This window comes from Lissotriton helveticus, chromosome 1_2 (genome assembly GCF_964261635.1).
Source record: "Lissotriton helveticus chromosome 1_2, aLisHel1.1, whole genome shotgun sequence".
Classification (NCBI taxonomy): Eukaryota; Metazoa; Chordata; class Amphibia; order Caudata; family Salamandridae; genus Lissotriton; species Lissotriton helveticus.
This window is the reverse complement of record NC_136058.1, coordinates 248,449,215-248,475,531: the sequence shown is the minus strand read 5'-3', so window position 1 is coordinate 248,475,531 and position 26,317 is coordinate 248,449,215. Positions and strand designations below refer to the sequence as shown.

At 45.9% G+C, this 26,317-nt stretch overlaps 1 protein-coding gene across 2 annotated transcripts in view; it reads left to right on the top strand.

The window, feature by feature from the left end:
- The window catches only part of LOC144800424 (vitamin D3 hydroxylase-associated protein-like), a 654,091-nt gene that overhangs the window by 552,815 nt on the left and 74,959 nt on the right, over positions 1 to 26,317 (top strand). For both annotated transcript variants that reach the window (XM_078671680.1, XM_078671681.1), the window contains exons 13-14: positions 8,653 to 8,761; positions 16,819 to 16,964. In XM_078671680.1, coding sequence (XP_078527806.1) covers positions 8,653 to 8,761; positions 16,819 to 16,964 — 255 coding nt within the window. The remainder of the gene's footprint in view (positions 1 to 8,652; positions 8,762 to 16,818; positions 16,965 to 26,317) is intronic.

Sequence of the window (26,317 nt, the reverse complement as noted above, 5' to 3'; positions counted from 1 at the left end):
GGGTGGGACCCAGGAAGTGGGTGGATACACCCCCTTCCTTTGATCCAGGCCGCCCTGGCACGAGGGCTGGAGTGCCCCAGAACCGGTTTGGCCGGATTATGCAAGGGGCAGCCTTGTGCGCCCCAGGCAGTGTCTGGTTTCTTTCAAACCTCCCTGCTACAATACACTATCTCCTGTCTGGAGGGTGGTGACACCCTCCTGTGACAGGAAACCCTTTGTCCAGACCCCATCTGCTGAGTTTCGGTCAACTGCAGGGGTCTAGACATTTGTCTGTGGCAGAGGCATCCATTTTGTGGATCTTAAGGTCTTTGGAGAAATTAACCGCATTTAGTAAAGGAACATGTCTTACCCCTCTAGAGGGGTGGAATGCCATCCCCGTCGCCAGAACTGGCGAGGGGATGGTATTCCAAATCGTATGACACCTTACACGACATGTTTTGATAAAGCCAAACCAAAGTTGCTAAATAACCGCGAGGATTATAAGGCACTTAATAGTATATGGTATGGCATTATCCTGAAACAGCTTAGGGATTTGTTCCCGACAGCTGCAGACAGGCTCAGCTCATGCTAGAGCTCCATCTCACATGAAACCACGCACTCTGCCTCCAGGATTGATGAGGCCTTCCATAGGAGTGGCTCACAGGTTAATATGTGTCCAGATATAGGTTTAGATATAGGTATACTATATCTAAGCAAGGGGTGATTACACCACCTTACCCCAGCTGAGTGATCAGCCAGTTGTGTCAATTTAAGAACCAGCCAGGGGTGGCAAAAGATATGCTGCAGCCCCTGGTAGGCCTTGGTGGCCCCTATGCCCTGGGCACCTATAGTGCATTATACAGGGGCTGACAAGGAGTCCATTTCCAATTGGGGTATGTACCTAGGGTACATGGAATCCATTTTACAGAGAGAGCAGATGGCCTGGGGCCCTGATTAGCAGGGAACCAGGTCAACTAAGTCAAAAAAAACCAGCTAAACACAGGCAAAAAATCTGGGGTAACCATAGTCAGGTAGCCACCTTCCTACACTTACTCATTTCGGTATTCACAGAAGTTAGGAGTCCTAACTTTAGGACTCCTAAATGCCTTCTGTGAATACCGAAAGTCTTAAAATTAGGATTTTTCTCAATTTATTAGTAGTAAAGTTAGGACTCCTAACTTTAGGACTCCTATATGCCTTCTGTGAATACCGAAAGTCTTAAAATTAGGATTTTTTTCAGTTTAGTAGTAGTAAAGTTAGAACTCCTAACTTTAGGACTCCTAAATGCCTTCCGTGAAAACCAAAAGTCTTAAAATTGGGATTTTTCTCAGTTTAGTAGTAGTAAAGTTGAGAAAGATCCTAATTTTAAGACTTTTGGTATTCACACAAGGCATTTAGGAGTCCTAAAGTTAGGAGTCCTAACTTCTGTGAATACCGAAATGAGTAAGTGTCTTCTGTGAATACCAAAGTGAGTAAGTGCCTTCTGTGAATACGAAAATGGTAGTAAGTTTAGGATTTTGTCTTGAGTTAGTTCTGTGAATCGGGTCCTATATTTTGAAAATATTTGGCTTTAGTTCACCGACTGATATAACATTTCTTGTAACTCTTTACTAGACTTAATTAATGAATGTAACAATGTCCACATGGTTTCTAGCAGAGATGCAGTTTCCTGAAATGAATTGCCTGTTCCCCTGAGACCCGCCTAGCCAGCTTGATAACCTGCCCTCATAGCTCTCTTGTGAATAGATCCATCAGAGCAAGTAATGCTGACGCCCAGCAAGTCTGCCTTTGGGTGGTAGGCCCAAAAACCCTCTCTGGCCGGAGTGAAGGCAGGCGCTCTTGGAACCTGTGAGCGCGGTAGACCTCTGGACCCAGCTGCACTTATTTGCTAGGCAGCGGGGGCCAGCTCAGCCCATCAAGAAGGTGCGTGGTACCGGGGGCACACCCTCCATGCCGTCTGAATCTAAGATGGCAGGAGCATAACTCCAGTGAGTGGATCTCTTACGAAGTAGCACAGGAGGTGCCAGTTGATGGGGAGGTTTAAAACAGGAGTCCCAAAGGTCTTTAAAGGAAGCGATGTGAGTCACATGTGAAGAGAATCCAGAGCTGCAACGTGCGTCTGACTCTAAGATGGCCGCCACTGGGGACATTTGACTGGGGGAAGCTACCACCTTCTCACGCTAAAGAAGCCCGAAGGTGCACAGCAAGGTCTTCGGTGAGAAAGCACTACAAAGCATAGATGTCGGCTGGGACACTCCAAGGAGCCCCCTTTTATCAGCGCCCTAAACTGGGGGCATAGTGAGACCTGCTTATTCAAAGTGTAGGTCAGTCCCAGGCTTGCCCGACTCTAAAATGGCGCCCAGATCAAATCTACAACTGTCGCTATGGGGGGCTATAGAGGACTATACAGGATTAAAGCCTGATGAGGATCAGGTCTCTCGGCACAACTCCTTTTCAGCTTCACCCCCGCCAGGAGAACGATGGGTTGTCCTACAATCTGCCGACCTTGCCGGTGCTTCCCAGTAACAACAGGACCGGTGCCTGTCGATGGAACATTTGACCATGCCCCCTGGGCGGATACCATAAATGTTTGGACTTAACTCGGAGCCCGAGCAACCTTGGCAGATGCCAAGTGGAGCTGTCCTATGCAGCTATAGAGGAGTTTTGGCTCTGGTTCACCCCCTCAGCCGACACTACCCAGCCGGACATCTGGCATTGTTTTCCTCGTCGCCCCATTGCGTTTCCTTTCCTCCCCCACATCTCATGTTTTTGTGTTCTCCTATGTCCTTACTTTAAACCTGTAATTGATGTAACTATGTAACCTGTATCAGAGCGCTTTACATGAGGATCAGAGCCTCATGTAAAGTGCTCGGATACATCGGGGTCTACCCAGAGCTATATGTTATGTTATGTTATGTTATGTTATACTTTTATTTATATAGCGCACGGCTACTCAAAAAGAGTGTCCCGGCGCTTTATGTAGGCAGCTCAGCGATTAAAAAACATAACAACATAAAACAGTGACAGAGGAAAAAAGAGCACCCTAAAGGTTAAAAAGCCAGGTCTTAAGGCTCTTCCTAAACAGGAACAGATTGGGAGTACTACGTAAAGCCAGAGGTAAGGAGTTCCACAGCTGGGGGGCCCTGAGACTAAAGGAGCGACCCCCAGTGCGAGCCTTCCACACTCGAGGGACCACAGCCATGAACAAAGATTCTGACCGAAGTGAGCGGGCCGGGCGATAAAAGGCAAGCCTTCGCTGCAGATACCTTGCTCCCGAGCCAAAAAGTGCTTTATGCCCCAAAGTCAGAGTTTTAAACATAATCCGCTTCCGGATGGGCAGCCAGTGAAGCGACTGCACCAACCCGGATGTTCTCGCTCGCCTATGAAGGCCAAAAATGGCGCGAGCCACGGAGTACTGCACCACTTGCAGCCGCTGTACAAGATAGTCCGGGAGACCTAAATATAGGGCATTGGCATAGTCCAATCTAGAGCCTATTAAGGCTTGAACAGTGATCTTTCTATGCTCCTCTGTAAGCAGAGGTAAGAACTTCCGGAGCATCTTCAAGATACCAAAACAGGTGCCCGTCAGACCAAGAATGTGTGATCTTAGCGTGAGGTTGTTATCAAACTTGACTCCCAAGTTTTTGGCCACCAAAGATGACTGAGCAGGAGGACACATGTCCGTTGGCCACCACTCACGCCATTCAGGGTCCGAGGCGCAGCCGAAAGGCAGAACCTCCGATTTGTTGGAGTTGGCCTTGAGGCCATTCCGTTGGAACCAGTCAAAGACCATCCCTAGGCACCCCCGGATGCTCTCTCCATCAAATGCCTGATCTTTCCTGCACGTGAAGAGCAGTTGAGTGTCATCCGCATAAGACACGATCTGGGCCCCAAAAGCCTCCGCCAGTGCCGCCAGTGGGGTCATAAAGATGTTAAAAAGAGTCGGGCTCAACACAGAGCCCTGTGGAACTCCGACTCCCTAAGGCGGCATCTCAGCGGAGCTCGTGGAGGCACAGACCGTTTGTCGGCGGCCCTCAAGAAAAGAAGTAAACCATTTGAGCACCGTCCCCCTTAGACCGATGTCATAAAGTCTGGCGAGCAGCGCCTCATGGGGGACGGTGTCGAAGGCCGCCGACAAATCTAGCATGACAAGCATGGCCTTGCCTCCTACGTCCAGTGTCTCCCGAATAACCTGACACCTCGAGGAGTGCCGTCTCTGTACTTAAGTTAGGCCGGAATCTGGATTGCGAGGGGTGCAGTAGGTCATTTGATTCTAGAAAGCTAGAAAGGACGCCATGCACATGCTTCTCCGTGAGCTTCGCCAGGGCCGGGAGAAGGGAGATTGGCCTATAGTTGGCCAGAACCTCAGCATCCAGTCCAGGCTTCTTGAGGAGAGGGATCACCATAGCCCTTTTCCAGGACCGCGGGACCCTCCCCTCCCTCAAAGACAAGTTCAAGAGAGGATTGACCAATGGGTTCATCACCGACGCCATCCTGGCCAAAAATTTGGCTGGACAGGGGTCAAGTGGCGAACCCGATTTAAGACTGGCCAAAAGCGTAAGGGAAGCATCGGGGGAAACAGAGGGGAACTCCACCAAAACAACATCTGGCGTAGACGATGGAACGAGTCCCGCCCCAGTGCTGAAAACCCCTTCAACGGACCTCTCTGAAAAGGAGGCCTGGATCGATTTGATCTTATCCGTAAAAAACCTGGCGAGATCACAGACCCATGACTCAGATGACACTATTTGCGGCCGGTTGGATCTAGGGGCCGTAAACTCCCTCACCACCGTGAAAATCTCCTTGCATGAGTTGGAGGCCGCCTCTATCCTTCTGGCAAGATATTCTTTTTTTGCACAGAGAATATTGCGATGGTAGGCTTTAACCGCCATCCTATAGGCAAGTCTGGCCTCCCCATCAAACTGAGAGCGCCACGCCCTCTCGGCTACCTTACACTGGCTTCGATCAATACGCAGCGCCTCCGTAAACCAAGGCGCAGACCGCCGCTTGGCCGTAGGTCGGGGGGCCATTACAGGGGCTAGATCATTCAGCCTCTCTGCCAGCCACACCTGCATGACCTCTGTATCCAGCTCCAGGTCGCCCGAGATGGGGCACGGATGGTCGACAAACGCCTGAGCTAACAACTCTGGCGTCACTCTGTGTAGTGCCCTCGAGGCTAATCCAGGCTGGGTGGGTGCGCCGCCGGGTAGATGCTCACTCCCCAGTATGGAGAACCCAACCAACCTGTGATCAGACCAGAGCACCGGGAAAAGTTCAATATCCACTGAAGGGATCGATGAAAACACTTGATCCAAGGTGTGTCCCTTATCATGTGTGGGGCCCGTCAGAGAAGGAGCAAGGCCCAGAGGGGCAGTGATATCAATCAATTTATTTGAATTCGAATCCTCAGCCACATCCAAATGAAAATTAAAATCGCCCGCTAGCAGACAATGCTGCCAGACAAAGCCAAACCGGATATGGCCACCTGGAGGTCCTCGAAGAAAGAGCCCGCAGGTCCTGGGGGTCTGTATATCAGCAGCCCTTTCAAGGCTTGATGCAGGGACAGCCTAATAGTGAAGGCAAGGGACTCAGAGCCTGCGATCGTGTCCAAGGGGAGAATAGAGCATAATACACTCTTCTTAACAACCACCGCCACCCCACCACCCCTTCCCTTGGCTCTGTCCTGGCGAAAGATGTTATAGTCCGGTGGAATGGCCGCTAGGATGTCCGGATTGGACGTCTCCCCCAACCAGGTTTCAGTCAGCAGAAGGCATAAAGGATTTTCCCTGACAAGAAGATCAAAAATGTCGAGGGCATGCCTGCCTACTGATCTCATGTTCAGCAGTAAGCATCGATGTTTCACACGGTCCTCGCCTAGCCGAAGATCGGCGGAGGGAGCATAAACAGGCGACCAACCACATCCAGGGCAGAGCCGTTTTTCCCTAAAACGACCCGGAAAGACGGATCGGCACGCGCAGGAAGAAATTTGCAAAGCCCGGAGAGTCGTAGAAGAATAGCAGATCATCCTCCCAGCCAAGTCAAAGTCCTACACCGCTCCGCTGCCTCCGGGACGCTGACGGGCGCAGACGGGCAGGACTCTGGCAAGACTCAGGCAAAGAGAAGGCAAACCCGCTGCTTACTTTGCAAATAAACCGTGGCTTCAATTACTATTTTCTGGGATGACAAAGATAAGATCTCCAGAATCTTCTTAAGGACTTTTAATATCCCAAAACATTTTCCAGCTACAAGATTTCCTTGATTGTCTAACAATAACTTATGTCTAGCCGCCGAGCACTTTGCTAGGGCCGATTTTCGGCCGATTTTGTTGCAGGGACGATTTTGCAGCATAGCAAAATCGGCCCTGTAACAAAATCAGCCCCAGGGGCCCAAACCCGGCCCCCACCCTTGCGGTGCACCGGGGGATTGCCCGGTGCCCGCTATGGCCAGTCCGGGCCTGGCAGCAGCAAAAGATCAAGGTTATTAGATCTGAGAGCCCTATTGGGTTGATATGGTGTGAGGAACCAATGAAGACCTTTTGGGCTCATCCTGTGTTTGGCCCGATGTACAAGGCAAAAAGCTTCAAATAGAACTCTGCAGTTTATGGGAACCCAGTGATGGGATTTTAAAGCTTTCCTAGCTGACTGCAATTTAGGAATACTTCATAGTGTCAGGGCTGCAGCATTCTGAATAATTTGAAGACTTCCCATCACAACGTGGGTAGAGTGAATTACTGTAATCAAGGAGGGATAGGATCAGTCCTGGATCACTATTCTTTTGTACTCCGCCGGAAGCCATCTGAGAGTTTTCCTCAATGTTCTCAAGAGACCAAAACAGCTACCAGCTAACTTGTTCACCTGTGATGCAAGCAGGAGAGAGAATATCTTCACGGAATCCAGAACGTCAGTGGGGAAATGGGATATAGACTGGCTCCCTCAAACTAGCATCCCTAGGAACTAATCTGGGATTATCTTCAACATCATTTTGGGCAGGAGCAGGACTGAAAAAGGATATGCCTTAAAAATGTGTATATTCCTTTCAAAACACACTCTCTCTCTCTCTTTTTGTTACTCACTCACAAATTTCCTTCATCAGCAGTGGGTGGGGAGAGAGAGAGAAAGAGAGGGGAATAAAGAGACATGCACTCACTCTCTCACTCGCCCCTTTATTTATCTCCGCTCTCTCTCGCTCTCTCGGTAAATTGTTGGATATTTTGCCAAGGCAGTGAAAATAAATGTGGCCTAATAACGTTCTTTAGACCCATGTTGCTGATAGACTCGCATTAACATATTTATTGATAAAGTGGAAATGTATTGAATTTTAACAGTACAGCAAGGATGACATGAGAAAAAACACATTTTACAGCCCCACAGTTTGAATATAGCAATTATTTCACAGATGGAAACAACTCTCCTAGTCACGAGTGTGATTTTACTGTGCTACACAAATTAATTTCCTTGTATCTGGGATATGGTTAAATAAATTGGTTAAATACATACACATGAAAAATTGTCCTGGCATAAACCGTATATGCAGAAGTGCACAGTAATAATATACCGTAATATAATAGGGCTAAAGTACCCCCCACCGCCATGCATTATAAAGATTTTACAAGCCACTAAGAAGTTCCATCGCATTCTAGTGGTAGGTCATGGAACTCCAGTGTCACTTGCAATAGCCATATAATGAACCACGGGCATTTGTCAGATTGTCACATCAGCACCCTTCCCTCAACCACTTGAATGTTTTGTGGCATTCTCTTTATATGAAAGTGATAGTATGACTGCAGACATAAAGAATTACAGTGGGATTTTAATCGAAATTAAGTACATCGAAAAGAAATGAGAAATGTGTTGCCCAAAGATTTCAGTGCTGTGAAAATCAAAATTTTTAAAATGCCTACACTAAGAAAGTGTAGAAAAATGCTGAGAGGTTTTATTTTTCCCTGTAATTACAAGTATTGAGAAAAAGTAAACATAGTGTAATACATATCTCCTTTATGCTCATTTTCTTTTGGAAAACATTTCTAAAGAATGGAAAGATAATTCCCATTTTTCTTCTTTAAAGTTCAGCTGTAGTTATGCTCTATGACGTCTTTAATCTTCACTGGTGGCAGCAAACATTGTAATGTCAGAAGTTACCTGTAATAACTTTACCTGTCATCTCATTATTACAGGATACATCACAAATCGACTGTAATGTATCCATCCACCCCTCTCTGTCCAAGGCACATGGTGCCTTCACTTACTCAAATATACCAGATGAAATCTAAGTCGATTTTTGGAAATGTTGTGGCAAAAGTATCCTCTGTAGTACTATCTGAGTATTATTTCTGTTAATAGTGTACCTAAAGGATTGGATTGTGTATGTGTGCTCACTCCGACGTGCTGGTAATTCTTGGATGGACAATATATGTGAGCGCTAGGTGTACTAAATGGAAGTGTGTCTCTAGGAGTGGGCCTTTATGCAAGAGGAAAGTGTGGGTGTAGTGTTTGGTTATTGATTTGTGTGGGGGCTGTTTGACATAATTTGTGGTAACTTCATACCTGTCTTTCCTACAACTCTGGAAAACAGCGGACATGCTAATATGGTATTATCACTTAATGCGACAAAACCAATGTGTGAAAAATGTCTTGTGTTGCCTTTTCTCACTTGATTCTCTCCCTTTCTACTCAGGAATACAAGGAGGCTTTTATCGCGGAATGGCAGAAGCTGAAGTTAGATGTTGTTCTTTGTCCAATGTTGGGTCCTGCTTTTAATATTGGATACCCCGGACTTCTATTTGGTAGTGTATCAGTCCGGGGGGGGGAGGTGGGGGGGGCATGCTTTCATGGTTTTTTCTATGTGTTGTGAGCCCAAAAATGTTTTCCGTTACCAGCTCTTGTTGGAAGTTAGTTTTGTGGGGCGGGGCTAGAAGCGGGTCAGAGAGAGGGGTGAGGGTCTCAAGCCCATCTCTGTTTGGCTCATGTTACTGTGACTAATTGTAATCTTACTGCATTTTCAACTAATAGTTTTGAAACCTTGCCATATAGAGTGCGAGTAATCTACTGCATGTTGGGATAGAGAAACCATAGCAAACCACTGCAATGTGCCAGGCCATTGCAAGTGGTTTCTGTAACTTTTGCATCAGGTAACACTGCTTTAAACTTTACACTTTGTTTAACTCAATAGACTCACTCATTAAAGTGCATACGAATAATCAGCCACACTTCAAAGTCTTCTTCCTCAAACTGTTCTCAAGGGCTCGAATTGCTGGGACATGCACAGATTTTAACAAGAGTCCCTGAAACTATGCAGAAAAGAGGGCCTGCATGATGTGGCAGAGCAAACTACATTGCATTGCAACACAATTTAGAGTTTGCGCCAAGGAAATGCAAAATATAAGGGCACATTGTTCGAACAGTGCAACGTGGATATTTCTACATTTTAACACTGGAGTATTGACAGCAAAACGACCTCCCTGTAATTGTAGAGAATGGTCTTCACCAAAACTGTTTCTGGATGTGAAACACGAAGACGGAAAAGAAATCCCTATATGTAGTGTAACATGTGTCAAGTTTTATTGTGTAAGGGGTCTAACCACAGGTTTACGTCATTGAGTAACACACTGCAATAATGCTGGCCATTAACTAAATGGGCAAAGACTCCTTTTTTGCTCCATTTATCATCAGAGGTGGTTTGCCACCTTGCATGTGGGTGTCCTCGTTACATAAAAACTAGTATTAGGAGCACAGAACAAGTATTTCTTTAGACCGTTCAATGGCGGATATCAGTGATAAAATATTCTAGAGTGTTAATGGTTAGGATTTACAAAGTAACCATGAAATGCTCCAAAAAATAAAAAGTTGGCAATTGGTTCTTTTGGGGTAGCAAAAGAAGTAGAGCTGCTAATTCTGCATTTTGTGGGATGCTCTAAATGCAGATGTCCACAGGGCAGCAGGATTGTGGGATGATGGATCCTGTGTAAGGAATAGGATGGTCTATAGCATTCACAGTCTTGGTTAGACAGATGCAAATGTAGTCGACTTTTTGTGGCTTGACCTGAGCAATAAGACATTCCACTGTTAAAATACTTTGTTTAGTAAACTACCCCAACAACAGCACATATAAATAAAGAATCCACTCAAAGTTTGTAAAAATATTACATGAATGTGAAATTTAAAAAAGACTGCAAAATAAATCGAAATGGCTAAGGGTTTCAGATATTATGAGAAAATGGTAACTTTGCAAATCAATAGAGCATTACTTTGTAATGTCAAGATAGAAATTAGTGTATTTCAGAGGCCCTATTGAGACAGAGGCATCTCAAGGGGCAGAGGCTCAAGTCCAGGTAGCTGGATTAAAACTGGAGGCTAATCCTGGTGCAGGGTTATAATTCTGTTCTTAAAATGTTAATGTTTTGGGGTATTTATAATGCGCACGGCTACTCCATGGAGTGTCCCGGTTCTAACAGGTCCCCCTTGACGGAAAACAGTGTACAGTCCCATCCCGCAAAGTCCCCATTACTGATGGAACAGCCAAGTCTTAATTTGGCGCCTGAAACTGAGACACGCTTGTTCTTGTCTGAGAGAAAGAGGCAGACCATTCCATAGTCTTCCAACTACCACCTGGAATGAAAGTCCCCACTTCCTAGCCCGGACGAAATTAGGCACCGATAGCAAATGTTGGGTTGATGACCTCAATCTCCTGGCTGGGGTATAGGGTAAATTTTATTTCTGATGTACTGAGCCCCACTATTATGTAAAGCCTTAAAGGCCAACACAAGGGACTTAAAATTAACCCTATTTTTCACTGAGAGTCAGTGCAGAGATTTTAAATGAGCGGTCATGTGAGTCCTGGGCCTGACCAGAGAGATAGCTCTAGCGCCTGCATTTTGAACTACATGTAGGCAGCCCAATAGATAATTTGGGATGCCCAGGTATAGCACATTTACATAATCCAGCCTTGACGTGATCAAGGCTTGGACCACTGTTTTCCTATGGGCAAGGGGAGCAGCGTTAGGAAGTTGCTCATCATTTTTAGGAGCCTAAAATACATACCAGCCACTGATTGAACCTACAACTTCATAGAAAGATCCGAGTCAAGCAAGACTCCTAGATTTTTCACAGTGGTAACTGGACTAGAAGGTGGAGACTGATCCTGGGCCACCAATTACGCCATTCATCCTCCGGAGTGTGTCCGAAGAAGATTATTTCAGTTTTGGCAGAGTTACAGGACAGTTGATTTTGTCGGAACCAGTAAAACACTTTTGTCAGGCATAAGTTGATTGTGTTATCACTAAACATCTTGCCCTTCTTGCATGTGAACAACAGTTGAATGGCGTCAGCATAAGTTATCACTTTTGCCCCATGTTGTTCAGCTAGGGGTGCCAATGGGGCTATATAAATATTAAATAAAGTTGGACTCAATACTGAGCCTTGAGGCACTGCAACATTCAGCGGTGAAATATCCGCTGAGAAAGGGGGGACCAGGCAGATTACTGACGGCCTTCCAGAAAGGAAGAAAACCACCTGAGAACCGTGCCCCCAATGCCACATTCACAGAGTCTCTGTAGGAGTCGTCTATAGGGCACGGTATCAAAAGCTGCAGAGAGGTCCAGCAGTACCAATAGTGCCTTACCTCCTCTATCTAGGGTGGCTTTGATAGATTCAGTGACTTCCAATAGGGCCGTTTCTGTACTATAGTTCGTTCTAAACCCCGATTGACAATAAAGAAGTATGGAGCAGAAACATATCAAGTGGGACTAAAGTTGAAGTTTTACCTAAGCAGGGTTCCAAAGCACTGGTTATGTGTTGAAGGATCATTCAGGAAGGCCCATCATCTGACAAGAAAAGCTCCAAAAGTAGCTAAGTGTCGAAGTAAGGACAAACCATGGGAGCTCATGGCTAGCCTAAATAGGTGGCTCAGCTGTATCAATTTTTTTACAACCAAAAAAGCTTATATGGTTGTGCGGCTGTCTAAAAAGTTCACACATTTGTTGCACCTCTTTTTTCCGGGTCCCAGATTCCTGCAAATATATAGCTTTTGTCCTTCAGTAGAGGAGAAATGCACTGAAAAATAAGGTTTGTAATGCAAAATACATTTTCCAAAGTATTCTTAAAGCAAATTTAGGACTGGTGCCTGTGACTTCTGACCTGTTTTGGCCACAAGTGAAGCAGGAAATTCTTTCATCTGTGCATCTCCTCTTCAAATCTTTTTCTTCCCCCTACGAGGCTGAACAAGGTTTCTTGAATGGAAATTCTATCAGACCCTAGAGGTTAGTCCCTAATCCAAACTCTTTGTTCATTAGATAATTATGAAATTCCTTCTCTGGTCACTTCCAGAGAAGACGGCTGTAATGCCAGAAACCGGTCCTGGGAAGCTTTATTCCGGTCCAGGGAAGACATGGCTTGGCAGTTCCGCCTGGACTGTTCCCATGAGGCACAGGGTCAGACTGATTTGCATATGGCCATGTCTGAACTGGGGTGGCGGAGTGAGCTAAAGAACAGTGATAGATTAAACCCAGATCAGTTGACTGGGGGTGAGTGTTTGTATTGTCAACGCTCCGTCCATCATCACCTTTGGTTTTTCTTTGTTCGCCCTAAGTTGGCAGGGTATGCTCAGACGTGAGTTCCTTGCTCACTTTGCCACTGGAGTCAAGCAAGCCTGGCTGAAGACGGCTGTTATGCCAGAAACCGGTCCTGGGAAGCTTGATTCCGGTCCAGGGAAGACATGGCTTGGCAGTTTGGGCTGGACTGTTCCCATGAGGCACAGAGTCAGACTGATTTGCATATGGCCATGTCTGAACTGGGGTGGCGGAGTGAGCTAAAGAACGGTGATGGATTAAACCCAGATCAGTTGACTGGGGGTGAGTGTTTGTATTGTCAACGCTCCGTCCATCATCACCTTTGTTTTTTCTTTGTTCGCCCTAAGTCGGCATGGTTTGCTCAGACGTGAGTCCCTTGCTCACTTTGCCACTGGAATCAAGCAAGCCCGGCTGAAGACGGCTTTAATGCCAGAAACCGGTCCTGGGAAGCTTGATTCCGGTCCAGGGAAGACATGGCTTGGCAGTTCGGGCTGGACTGTTCCCATGAGGCACAGGGTCAGACTGATTTGCATATGGCCATGTCTGAACTGGGGTGGCGGAGTGAGCTAAAGAACGATGATGGATTAAACCCAGATCAGTTGACTGGGGGTGAGTGTTTGTATTGTCAACGCTCCGTCCATCATCACCTTTGGTTTTTCTTTGTTCTTCCTGATAGTCAACACATGTTCTTTCATGAAATGGTATGGTCCTAAAAGAGGGCTACTGATTTATTTTTCCAGCACTGGCACTTCCGGTTCTCCCATAAAACTTTGGTGTGTGCTAGGATTTGTGCACATCTGGTATAGAATAGGTGGTTTGTCATGAACACACCAGCAAGTCGTGGAGAGATGAGACACATTCCTGAATGGATCCCTGCAGACGCACACGGCTCGCAGAGAGAGGCGGCTGACGAAAGCTGGCCCAGCAGGCAACTGCCTCACATCACACACAAAGTCCCGGGTCTCTCCTGTCGGCTGGTGCTCGCAACCCAGTGCACAGAGAGCCCTCCTGACCTGCTGTGCACACTCCCTGTGCACAAGAAGCAGGTGCACAGAGAACCTCTTCTGCCTAGTGATGCACACTCCCCGTGCACAAGAAGCTTGTGGAACCTTCCCTGCCTGCTGTTGCAACACAGTCTAGTGCACAACAAACTTGACAAAATCCATTCCGATCTGCTGCACACCACTCAGGAGAAGAATACTCACAGAGACCTCCATCCAACCTACTACACACCCCCCAGAGAGGGGATCGCTAACCCCCCCTCCAGCCTGTACGCGTTTGTCCACATGCCATCCTTCCAGTTCTAACCCAAGCAGAGACAAGTTGTCCCACTGAGAGCCGAGGCAGCCTGCACCCACACATGGGAAGGAAGCGCTTGACTGATCAAAGCACCTCCCGACACAAACCCAGGGAAGAGAGCAGTTGGTCAGGGCGAGCCTCCCCAATGTATATCCCATTCAGTGGAGGTCTGACCTGCGCACTCCCACCACCTCATGGTCGGGGAAAGAGGCGCTTTTCCAGAGAAATACACCCCAGACTGGGGTTACCAAGCGCTAGGGACATGCCTCCAGCGAGCCCATAGTCAGGTAATGTACGATGCCACATTTGCTCCAGTGTTTTTAGACCGCTATGATTGTTATTGTGCTAGCTCTGTTTTCTCTTTATATATATATAAAGAAAACAATTTGCATTATCCCGTCTTCCCTTCACATCACCGTGGACCAATGTATTTTAGAAAAAAAACTTGTTTTTAACATTAAAGTCATATCTTAAGGGGGACTCACCCCGAAGTAGACTCAGCACATCTGTATTTTAACCCAGAGATGAGCGAATCCACATCCAAATGAAACAAGTGGTCGAGATTGTCCCGGCACCCTTGAAAGTGAAAGGGTGCATAGATCGTTGAAAGTAAACAAAGCACGTTGTCCTGCCTCAAGTAGGACAAACTCAAAGAATCTGGGGGCATATTATCAAGGACTGGTGTTAAAATTATCGCCGTTTTATCGGCAGGAAACTGACGATAACACGTCGATAATGGGCTTGATAATACGCCCTTGTTAATTCTCATAGAAGCCCATGCTAACACCAGCTCGCAGCTCCAGCCGTGACAGCAGCCGCGAGGACGATCCAGATGGTAGCACCATTAAATTAAACCTGACTTGAATTTCCAGCACCACGAGGAAACGGAGGCCCTTACTAAGCCCCTTGACTGATTTACTTTGTCTCAATCCTCACGATTCACCCTAAGCTATTTATTACGATGCCGCCATCCATCCTGGTCCACCTTTGGGATCGGGTTTGATTTTCACAGCAATGCTTCCAAAATATGAACATACCAGTAATTGATTGGTTCGCCTCCTAACTGCACAAATTTTGAAGCACTACCTAGGCTTCCTATTATCTTGAATCAGTTAATCTGATAAACTTGTCCTTGAATGTTTCCTACCGCAACTGTACTGAACCGAAACACGACTAAGGTCCCTTTACGTCTTGAGCCAGTTAATCTGTAAATCCAGACCGTGAATGTTTCCCCTTCCCACTGTACCGAATTTGAAGTACGACCATGGCTCCCTATTACTCTTGAATGAAAAGCTCACACAGTCCTGATGATGATCTAAAGTAACAAAAGATCGAAACGTCGTCGACCCCCTGTTGAAAATCCCTTCACCTGTACATATCGTCTTGGATGTCTATGTTTATTTTGTGTGATATTTTGTGTATTGTCACTTTCCCTCAGTCACCTTACGCACCCTTGTCACTTATGTGAGCACTTGTAAATATGAATCTACATACAATGACTATCTGTTGCCCTATGAAGCCTGCTCCCACCACTGATTGATTCAGTTGTTTAAATAATACTTAACCTTGTGTTACTGGACCTTATCAGGTCAACTTTGAACCACTGTTCTTACCATAAATACACGTTAACACCAGAACATGGGCTTCTATGGGAATTAAGGGCGTATTATCAAGCCCATTATCGCCGTTTTATCTGTAGTTTCCTGTCGATAAAACAGCGATAATTTTAACACCAGTCTTTTATGAATATGCCCCCTAGTGCTGATGGTGTAAGAACCGAAGTAAAGGGGCCAGTATCCATGGGAGGAATCAAATCACAACACAGCCGTACTAAGGACGGACTAACAAGCCTATTCAGGAACCAGAAGCCAGCATTTACGAAGGACAAAGACACACGCCAATGACACATATGGGCCGGTTAGTGGGCGGGGTTTCTCTACTGTATTGTATCGGAGAACTTCCCTAGAGCGCACTAACTCTAGTCTCGATCTAAAAATGGGCTGTTATCTATTGTATTGTAATGGAACATGCATCAACCTGCTTTTGCCTCAAACACAGACTTGCATTTTAAATTGAAATGTGGACAAGTCTAAAAAGGTTTCGGTCCACTTCCTGTAGGTCAACTCAAGGGTTATTGGAACAATGTACTCTGCTCAAGTTTTGCCCTGGTAGTAAACTTTAATTTGCAGTAAGCAATGCTTCATTTATCAGCACTGGAATTGAGTCTTAACCAGCTGGTTAGCGGTTGTGAAAGCTATCTCCGAGCCAAAACTCTATTCAGGATGAACACTAGCAAATTATTCTGACAATGCCTCAGTATACTGTGTCAGCACCAGGACACATGGAGCAGCACCAATTCACATTCAAGCTCCTTGGGTATCTACCAAATAAACCCCATTTTATCAACTTCAGAATAGGGAAAGAATGATTTAAAACCTTATAAAGTATAAACAGCTGATTGTGCAGGAGATGCATAACTCACAGAATTGTAACTTTTCACCTGCAAGTTATACGAGGAACTCTAAAATAAAAGCATAAACCACATAGGTATCTTATGTGGAACAGGAGTCTGTGACCGACACATATAGACAGCGCTAACTCTTGGAGCTATTTTCTGATGATTCAAACTTGTTACCAGCAACTGCAGAAAGATCTCTCTAGTCAGTGCATTAATCTCCTTAGTTATATTTACTATGATAAACGTTGCTATTTGCTGTGTACACATTAATCTATGGCATGGACGTGCAGCCTTTTCTACCACTTCCAATTGCCCCCACATTTTTGGTTTCCAGGGTGCATTTATTCTATTTCCAGCACTGCACCTCTCTACTGCTCATAGTATAGAGGTGATCACATTATTGCAGAGTTAGGAAGCTTTATGTTCCATCTCCTACACTATCTAAGCTGCAGTAACTGCATTTTACATAGTAGGGCATGCAATTTCTTTACTGTGTAGTTTATTTCTGTTTCTTTTACAGCTCCCATTTGCTATACAGTGCTGTTCAATATCCTGAACTTCCCTGCTGGTGTGGTACCTATCGGTAAAGTGACGGAGGAAGATGAGAGGCAGATGAAGAATTACGGAAGTGGCTATGATGATGAGTGGGACAAGCTGATGAAAAAGGTATGTGTATATCTATTGCCTTAATTCCTGGGACCTGCCCAAGCCCAGCATCTGGGGACAGCTTCTGAATCCTGACTTGCATTACTGAGCACGTTTGAAGCAGGCAGTGCTGCAGCAGGGTTATTACTCTTTGGGGTGTTTTACCAAACTATCGAAGAGAAATTATTGTGATACATATCGCAACTGGGAATACTATTATTATAGGTTTTTAAAACCGTAATAAAATATTGTTGTTTACAATATTGTTGTGTTAAATGTTGATTTTCTTTTTTTATGTGTTCACATATATGTTATTTAAAATTGCAATATGCAAAAGAAAGAATTGATGGACGAAATGCTGGACAATGTAAACATTCACCCCCCAGTCACAAGGATCTGGGTTAAATCCATCATTCTTTTGCTGACCACACCATCCCACGCTGGGCCCAGCCATATGCAAATCAGTCATGGCCTTGTTTCTTGTTGGACCCGTCCAGCCCGAACTGCCAAGCTAGGTCCTCCCTGAACCAGGAACAAGCATCCTGGGACCGCTTTCAGTGTATAACTCTTTATCAGCCAGGCTAACTTGAATCCATTGGTGTACTCAGCACGGGACCCACATCTGGGCATACCCTTTCCACATGGGGCGACATGTGCAAAAGAAACAATTGATGAATGGAATGCTGGGCAATACAAGAATCCACCACCAGTCACAAGAATCTGGGTTAAATCCGTCATTCTTTTGCACACCCCAACACCCCAGTTTGGACCCAGCCATGTGCAAATCAGTCTTAACCCTGTTCCTTGTGGGAACAGTCCAGGCCGAACTGCCAAGACAGGTCCTCCCTGGACCGGAAACAAGCATCCTGGGACAGGTTTCGGGGCATCACCCTTCATGAGCCAAGATAGCTTGAATCCAGTGGTATAGTGAGCATGGGACCCACGTCTGGGCATACCCTTCCCACTTAGGGCGACAATTGCAAAAGAAACAATTGCCTGGCAGTTCGGGCTGGATTAAACCCATGAGGAACAGGGTCAAGACTGAATTGCATATGGCTGGGTTCAAACTGGAATGACATGGTGAGCAAAAAAACAATAGTTTTTGGCCCAGATCTCTGTACTGTGGTGAATGTATCGATACAAAAGGGGATGATGGACGGAGCGTTTGAGCAAATCAAACACTCACCCCCAGTCAACTGATCTGGGTTTAATCCATCACCATTCTTTAGCCCACTCAGCCACCCTATTTCAGACATGGCTATATGCAAATCAGTCTGACCCTGTGCCTCATGGGAACAGTCCAGCCCGAACTGCCAAGCCATGTCTTCCATGGACCGGAAACAAGCATCCTGGGACCGGTTTCGGATTCATAATCCTCATCAGCCAGGCTATCTTGAATCCAGTGGCCAAGTGAGCAAGGGACTCACGTCTGAGCATACCCTGCCACACTTTGGGCGAACAAAGCGATACAAAAGGAGATGATGGACGGAGCGTTTGAGCAAATCAAACACTCACCCCCAGTCAACTGATCTGGGTTTAATCCATCACCATTCTTTAGCCCACTCAGCCACCCCATTTCAGACATGGCTATATGCAAATCAGTCTGACCCTGTGCCTCATGGGAACAGTCCAGCCCGAACTGCCAAGCCATGTTTTCCATGGACCAGAAACAAGCATCCTGGGACCGGTTTCAGATTCATAATCCTCATCAGCCAGGCTATCTTGAATCCAGTGGCCAAGTGAGCAAGGGACTCACGTCTGAGCATACCCTGCCACACTTAGGGCGAACAAAGCGATACAAAAGGGGATGATGGACGGAGCGTTTGAGCAAATAATACACTCACCCCCAGTCAACTGATCGGGGTTTAATCCATCACCATTCTTTAGCCCACTCAGCCACCCCATTTCAGACATGGTTATATGCAAATCAGTCTGACCCTGTGCCTCACGGGGAACAGTCCAGCCCGAAGTGCCAAGCCATGTCTTCCATGCACCAGAAACAAGCATCCTGGGACCGGTTTCGGATTCATAATCCTCATCAGCCAGGCTATCTTGAATCCAGTGGCCAAGTGAGCAAGGGACTCGCGTCTGAGCATACCCTGCCACACTTAGGGCGAACAAAGCGATACAAAAGGGGATGATGGACGGAACGTTTGAGCAAATCAAACACTCACCCCCAGTCAACTGATCTGGGTTTAATCCATCACCATTCTTTAGCCCACTCAGCCACCCCATTTCAGACATGGCTATATGCAAATGGTGAATGTATGACATTGTTTTGCATTTTGTCCAACAATTGTTCTTTTTGCATTGGTCACCCTGAGTGGGACGGGCACGCCCAGACATGGGCCCTGTGCTCTCCATGCCACTGGAGTCCAGCTATCCTGGATGATGAGGGGTGAAACCATGAAATCGTTCCTAGGATTCTTGTTTCTAGTCAAGGGATGACCTGGCCTGGCAGTTCAGGCTGGCCTGAACCCATAAGGCACAGGGTGAAGACTGATTTGCATGTTTCCAGCACTCTTTATAATTTGTGCAGTGTTTCCGTAGATACGGAAACACTGCACGAATTGCTGGCGGTTACTATGCCGCGTATCGATTGTTGGAAAATTGCATAGAAAAAAACGTTGTCCATACTGGTACTGGAAACACTGTGTTCTGTAGGGGAATTTCACATTAGGATATATGTTGGAAGCCCTGAAGAAGTCTCTCAGGAGACGAAACACGTTGGCTATGATGAATTAATCTATGAAAGAAGAAAACTGTCTGTGAAAAATAAAGAACATTAGGATAAAGGAAAATATACTCTGGACTTGGATACCTGGTTTTTCCCTATGTGCTGAATTACTTGAATTGTTTGATTAGAGATAATGAAGAACTTTTTGACATCATTGTAAAGAGTGCTGGAACCATCTTTGTGTTCATAGTTTGTTAGGTGTTGCACCTAGATTGTGGGGAGTAGAGAGGGAAGTACTCCTTGGTTCCGGGCACCATCAGCTACTTTAAAAACACTATTCAAGTGTTGAGTGTGGTTCTCATCAGCCTCTGCCCTCAGTTTTGCTATTTATACTGATTTGCATGTGGCTGGGTTCAAACTGGAATGGCATGGTGAACAAAAAAGTGATGGATTTAGGCCCAGATCTCTGTATTGCAGGGAATGTATGACATTGTTCTGCATTCTGTTCATCAAATGTTCTTTTTGCATTTGTCACCCCGAGTGGGATGGGCATGCTCAGAAGTGTGTCTCGTGCTCTCCATGTCACTGGAGTCAAGCTATCCTGGCTAATGAGGGGTGAAACCCCGAAACTGGTCCTAGGATACTTGTTTCCAGTCCAGGGAGGACCTGGCCTGGCAGTAAGGTGCAGGGTCAAGACTGATTTGCATATGGCTGGGTTCAAACTGGAATGGCATGGTGAACAAAAAGCAATGGATTTAGGCACAGATCTCTGTATTGGGCTGCATTATGTTCATCAAATGTTCTTTTTGCATTTGTCAACCCGAGTGGGACGGGCATGCCCAGAATTGGGCCTTGTGCTATCCATGCCACTGGAGTCAAGCTAACCTGGCTGATGAGGGGTGAAATCCCAAAACCAGTCCTAGGATGCTTGTTTCCAGTCCAGGGAAGACCTGGCCTTGCAGTTCGGGCTGGACTGTACCCATGAGGCACAGGGTCAAGACTGATGTGCATATGGCTGGATCGAAACTGGAATGGCATGGTAAACAACAAAAAATGATGGATTTAGGCCCAGATCTCTGGACTGGGGTGAATGTATGACATTGTTCTGCATTCTGTCCATCAATTGTTCTTTTTGCATTTAAAATTGCAAAACATTTTAGCCATGGGATGTGTGGTTTATAGGGAGGTAGACTGTGGATTATTTAAATTTTGATTATTTATTGTGTTTAACTTTTAAATGTATAGGCAATGTTTATGAATTATGTATTTACCTATTGTTATTTGTTTAGATTGATCCATTTTTATATTGATGTACTTTCTTTTAAATATAATGTTTACTTTTTTTAAAATATATATATTTTTTAAGTGTGTTTACATATAAACACATTTAAAATATAATTTAGGAGCAGGATGTAGGACTTGTAGGGGAATAGTGTGCAACGTTTTTAAACTTTAAAATGTTTAAAAAGATATATTTTATATAAGATAGTTTTCTTTTTTATTAATGGATATGTAATAAATGTGTCGATATGAGTTTTATACACTTACTGTATTTTTTTATATTATCTTTTTTTTAATATTTATATATGGGGTTATTTTTTGGGGCAAATGTAATGTATTATTTATTTTTTTGAATTAATTAACATCAAAACATTCAGAGAGCCTCAATCCCAATAAGCCCCTATGCTCCAAGATTAGCAGAGATTGACTAAGTAATGAGTAACTCACAAGGTGGAGATAGGGTATTCTCAATTAATTAATACAAATCCCTTCAAAGCCATAAACTCCATCCACAACTCACTGCTTGGGCTCCCGAGTTCATGACGTTCAGACTAGAATATAGTAAGATTGAATAGATTTGCCCGTGAGAATATGGTTTCCATCTTGTTGAGTGTAACTCAAAATTAAGCTACTGGGACCCAACAACTGTGGGGAGTGGGAGTACTCCTCCCATAGAGTTGGCAGGTATAAGTGACAAAACCATTGATACTCTATGGGATAATGCCATAGATGATTTTGATATAATACTGCTCCAGGAAACCTGGGGGCATATTATCAAGGGGGTTTATCTCCGCTTTTTTGGCTTTAAAAGCCAAGAAAGCGGAGATAAAATTATCTCCCTATTACCTAGCTGTTGCTAACACCAGTTAGCGACAGCTAGTAGGAGATAGCGACCATCTTGGGCCCCGCTTTGAATGTCAGTGATATTTATCACTAATGACATGCAAAGTGGGCGTGCCAAGATGTTAGCGACTGGAAACAGTCGCTAACATCGCTATCTCCTATTACCAACTTTTGGAGATATTCGCGCTAAGCGCGAATATCTCCAAAAGCTAACACCTCCCCTGAGCAGTTCTTAGCCATGTTATCCAATGGGAGGTGGATAACATGGCTAAGAGCATTAGCTCGGTAATGCATGAATATCGCTGACTTTTCAGCGATATTCATGCATTGCGGCCGTTTTTTATCGCATTTGCGATAAACCTTGGTAATACCAAGGTTTATCTGCGATAAAAATCGCCGCAGCTCAGCGGTAAAATGTTGTCTCTAACCAAGCAATAGCGATAATTATCGCTATTGCTTGGTAATATGCCCCCTGGTCCTTAGAACTATAATTCAGATCTGGCTACTCAAATTCCAGTATTGAAGCAACCCTGTCCATAGCTAAACGCCCTTCAGGTGGCATCTTAGTTTACGTTAGGTATTCCTTAAACCTGAATATCAAAAAACTGGTGATAGACATCTCTGACATAATCGGGCCGACGATTCAGGGGAGTAGTATCTTAGCTGTGAATGCGTATAGCATCCACAATCGTTCACTGCTGAAAAACAAAGAATCTCCAACGCATTACTGGATCACCTTTCATCAAGTAGACTAGGTAACTCTTCTGTCTTGTTATATTAAAATCTATCATTTGAGCCCCTAAAATGCATGAAACAATCAAAGATTTTGAAGATTTTGTTACAGGTATACAAAGGCTTGATGCTGGCCCAATGAATACTTGGTCTACAGCTGCCATCTAGCTAGTGTCTATAACTCTTTCAAATGGCCTTTGTGTTTGTAATGAACAACCTAAATATGATACCCATAGAACAGATACTGAATCTATAAGGTGGAGTAACAGAAGAGTCTATTATGTTATTCTTTATTTAAAATTATAGCATACTATGGAAGATTTTTCATAATATAAAGAATGGATCGTGTTTATAATACGCTAAAACTATCATTGTGGGGCAACACTTTCTTTGATTCCACTGCTACTTACAAGTTGTTTGCGACACCTTTATCCCTTGGGAACAATAGAAGCTCTGTTAAATGGACTAATCTGACAACTAAGCCTGACAAATTACTCCAAATATATAACCCTTTTAGGTCCTTTTGCTAAATCCCATACAAGTGAGTTCCCTATCACAGACCTCCACTGCACCTTGTTTAGGCCACTGAAATATGATGCATCAAAGCAGAATAAACCTCAAAACCCCTCACATTTAAGACTATGTCAAGGTATTCTAGTGATTGTGGCAAGGCAGAGTCTTCACTAATCCAGGCCATCAAATTGCGTGATCCAGATCGGGTTACAGTGGCCAGAACTAGATACAAGCAAAAAATGACCACAACGAAACAGAATTGGATCAATATTTACTGGCTGAACCTTGTAGATTCACCAAAATGCAGTGTTTTCTTGCCAATTGTAGGCCATGGCAGCCTAATGGATTACTGTCTCCTAGAGGTTTTTTTTATTAAACCACATTCCTGGATAAAACATTTCACAGATTTGTAGTCTGCTCATATATAACATCATAACATCTCAGGAGGGGCCTCTGTAACCTCTCCGGGCACCCATCCAGAGAATGATTCTATTTTATTGGTTTATTTATTAGAGTTTTATATAGCGCTGGCTAGAACTGGAGTTATCAGAGTGCTTTACATGAGGAACAGCGAGTTGCAAGTTACAAAATGTTTACATAAGTTACATAGTGATTACCAAGTAACAACAAGTTTTACTAGTGAAAAGCACATAAGGACACATGATGGAGCCACAGTAACACTGTAGTATGCATTAATAGTGCGCGGCGTAACAGAGAGAGGGAAAGGAAAACAGGGAATGCCGATAGAGTCAAGGCAGGCAGGAGGGGGAAAGTCCATCAAGGGGAACCAAGCAGTCACTGTGAAAGACAGATAAACCAAGAAGAACAGTGAAAAACAATGTCCAGCTAGGTAGGTGACGGCCAAGTGGTGAACCAGAACCAGACTCCTCTATAGCTGCATAGGACAGTTCCACCGGGCAACGGCCAAGGGTACTGGGTCTCCGAGGTAAGTACATACAGTTTCGGTTTACGCCCTTGGGGCATCGTCAGAGTTACATTGACTGTAGCAGTGCAGGTGTTACTAGGAAGCTCCATCAGCCTCATCTTCCAGCTTGCCCCATGAGAGGAGAGGTGGAAGGGACAGTTCCGAAGGTAAGCAGATCAACCCCAATTCACAGAAGCAGAATTGAGAGAAAAGCAATTGAGAGAAAGGCAATTGAGAGTAAGGCATTGTGGCAGCGCTCCATGTGTCGGCGTTGTGAATGAATTCGGACCAAGAGTAGGTTCCCCCAGTGTCTCAAAACTCTGAATGCTCCGCCCTTCACATGTGGGCTCTCTTTCCTGAGGGGATGGAGTGATGGAGTCCTGTTGGCACCGTTTATTCATGCCCCGCCAGATAGGAGATGCCTCTGCACATGCGTTAATTTCTCAGTCTCTGAGCCGCCGTCTGGCCCCCTAGCCAACGCCATCTTAGGGTCAGGCCCCTACTGGGCACGGACAGGCACTCCGGAGCATGCATCCTCCTGGACCTGTCAGCCGCCTTCGACACAGTCTGTCACCACACACTACGAACACGCCTCCACAACGCTGGGATCCAAGAGAAGGCCCTGGACTGGACCACCTCCTTCCTCTCCAGCAGAACACAAAGCGTCCGCCTTCCCCCCTTCTGCTCCAAAACCAATGAGATCATCTGCAGCGTACCCCAGGGCTCATCCCTCAGCCCAACCCTGTTTAACATCTACATGGCACCGCTCGCCCACGTCGCTCGTCGGCACGACCTCAACATCCTCTCCTTTGCCGATGACACCCAGCTGATACTCTCCCTCATCAAGGACCCCCACACCGCCAAAACCAACCTTCACGAAGGAATGAAGGCCGTTGCTGAATGGATGACGAACAGCCGACTGAAGCTGAACTCGGACAAGACGGAGGACCTCATCCTCGGATCCAACCCTTCGGCCTGGGACGACTCCTGGTGGCCGACCGCACTGGGAACCGCTCCAACACCCACCGGCCACGCACGCAACCGAGGGGTCATCCTCGACTCCAACCTCTCCATGATTAAACAGGTCAACGCCATCTCCTCCTCCTGCTTCTACACCCTCCGCATGCTCCGTAGGATCTACAAGTGGATCCCCATGAAACGAGAAGAACAGTCACCTAGGCCCTTGTCTGTTCCCATGAGGCACAGGGTCAGACTGATTTGCATATAGCCATGTCTGAACTGGGGTGGCAGAGTGGGCTAAAGAACGGTGATGGATTAAACCCAGATCTTTTGACTGGGTGTGAGTGTTTGATTGGTTCTGATGCTCCGTCCATTACCACCCCCTTTTGTACCGCTTTTGGCCGCCATAAGTGTGGCAGGGTATGCTCATACGTGTGTCCTTTGCTCACTTTGCCACTGGATTCAAGCAAGCCGGGCTGAAGATGGCTGTAATGCCAGAAACCGGTCCTCCATAGCTTGTTTCCGGTCCAGGGAAGGCATGGCTTGGCAGTTCGGGCTGGACTGTTCCCATGAGGCGCAGGGTCAGACTGATTTGCATATAGCCTTGTCTGAACTGGGGTGGCAGAGTGGGCTAAAGAACGGTGATGGATTAAACCCAGATCTTTTGACTGGGTGTGAGTGTTTGATTGGTTCGGATGCTCCGTCCATTACCACCCCCTTTTGTACCGCTTTTGGCCGCCATAAGTGTGGCAGGGTATGCTCAGATGTGAGTCCCTTGCTCACTTTGCCACTGGATTCAAGCAAGCCGGGCTGAAGACGGCTGTAATGCCAGAAACCGGTCCTCGGTAGCTTGTTTCCGGTCCAGGGAAGGCATGGCTTGGCAGTTCGGGCTGGACTGTTCCCATGAGGCACAGGGTCAGAATGATTTGCATATAGCCTTGTCTGAACTGGGGTGGCAGAGTGGGCTAAAGAATGGTGATGGATTAAACCCAGATCTTTTGACTGGGTGTGAGTGTTTGATTGGTTCGGATGCTCCGTCCATTACCACCCCCTTTTGTACCGCTTTTGGCCGCCATAAGTGTGGCAGGGTATGCTCAGACGTGAGTCCCCTGCTCACTTTGCCACTGGATTCAAGCAAGCCGAGCTGAAGACGGCTGTAATGCCAGAAACCGGTCCTCGGTAGCTTGTTTCCGGTCCATGGAAGGCATGACTTGGCAGTTCGGGCTGGACTGTTCCCATGAGGCACAGGGTCAGCCTGATTTGCATATAGCCATGTCTGAACTGGGGTGGCAGAGTGGGCTAAAGAACGGTGATGGATTAAACCCAGCTCTTTTGACTGGGTGTGAGTGTTTGATTGGTTCGGATGCTCCGTCCATTACCACCCCCTTTTGTACCACCCAGGCCCTTGTCAGCAGCAGGTTGGACTATGGAAACGCCCTCTAC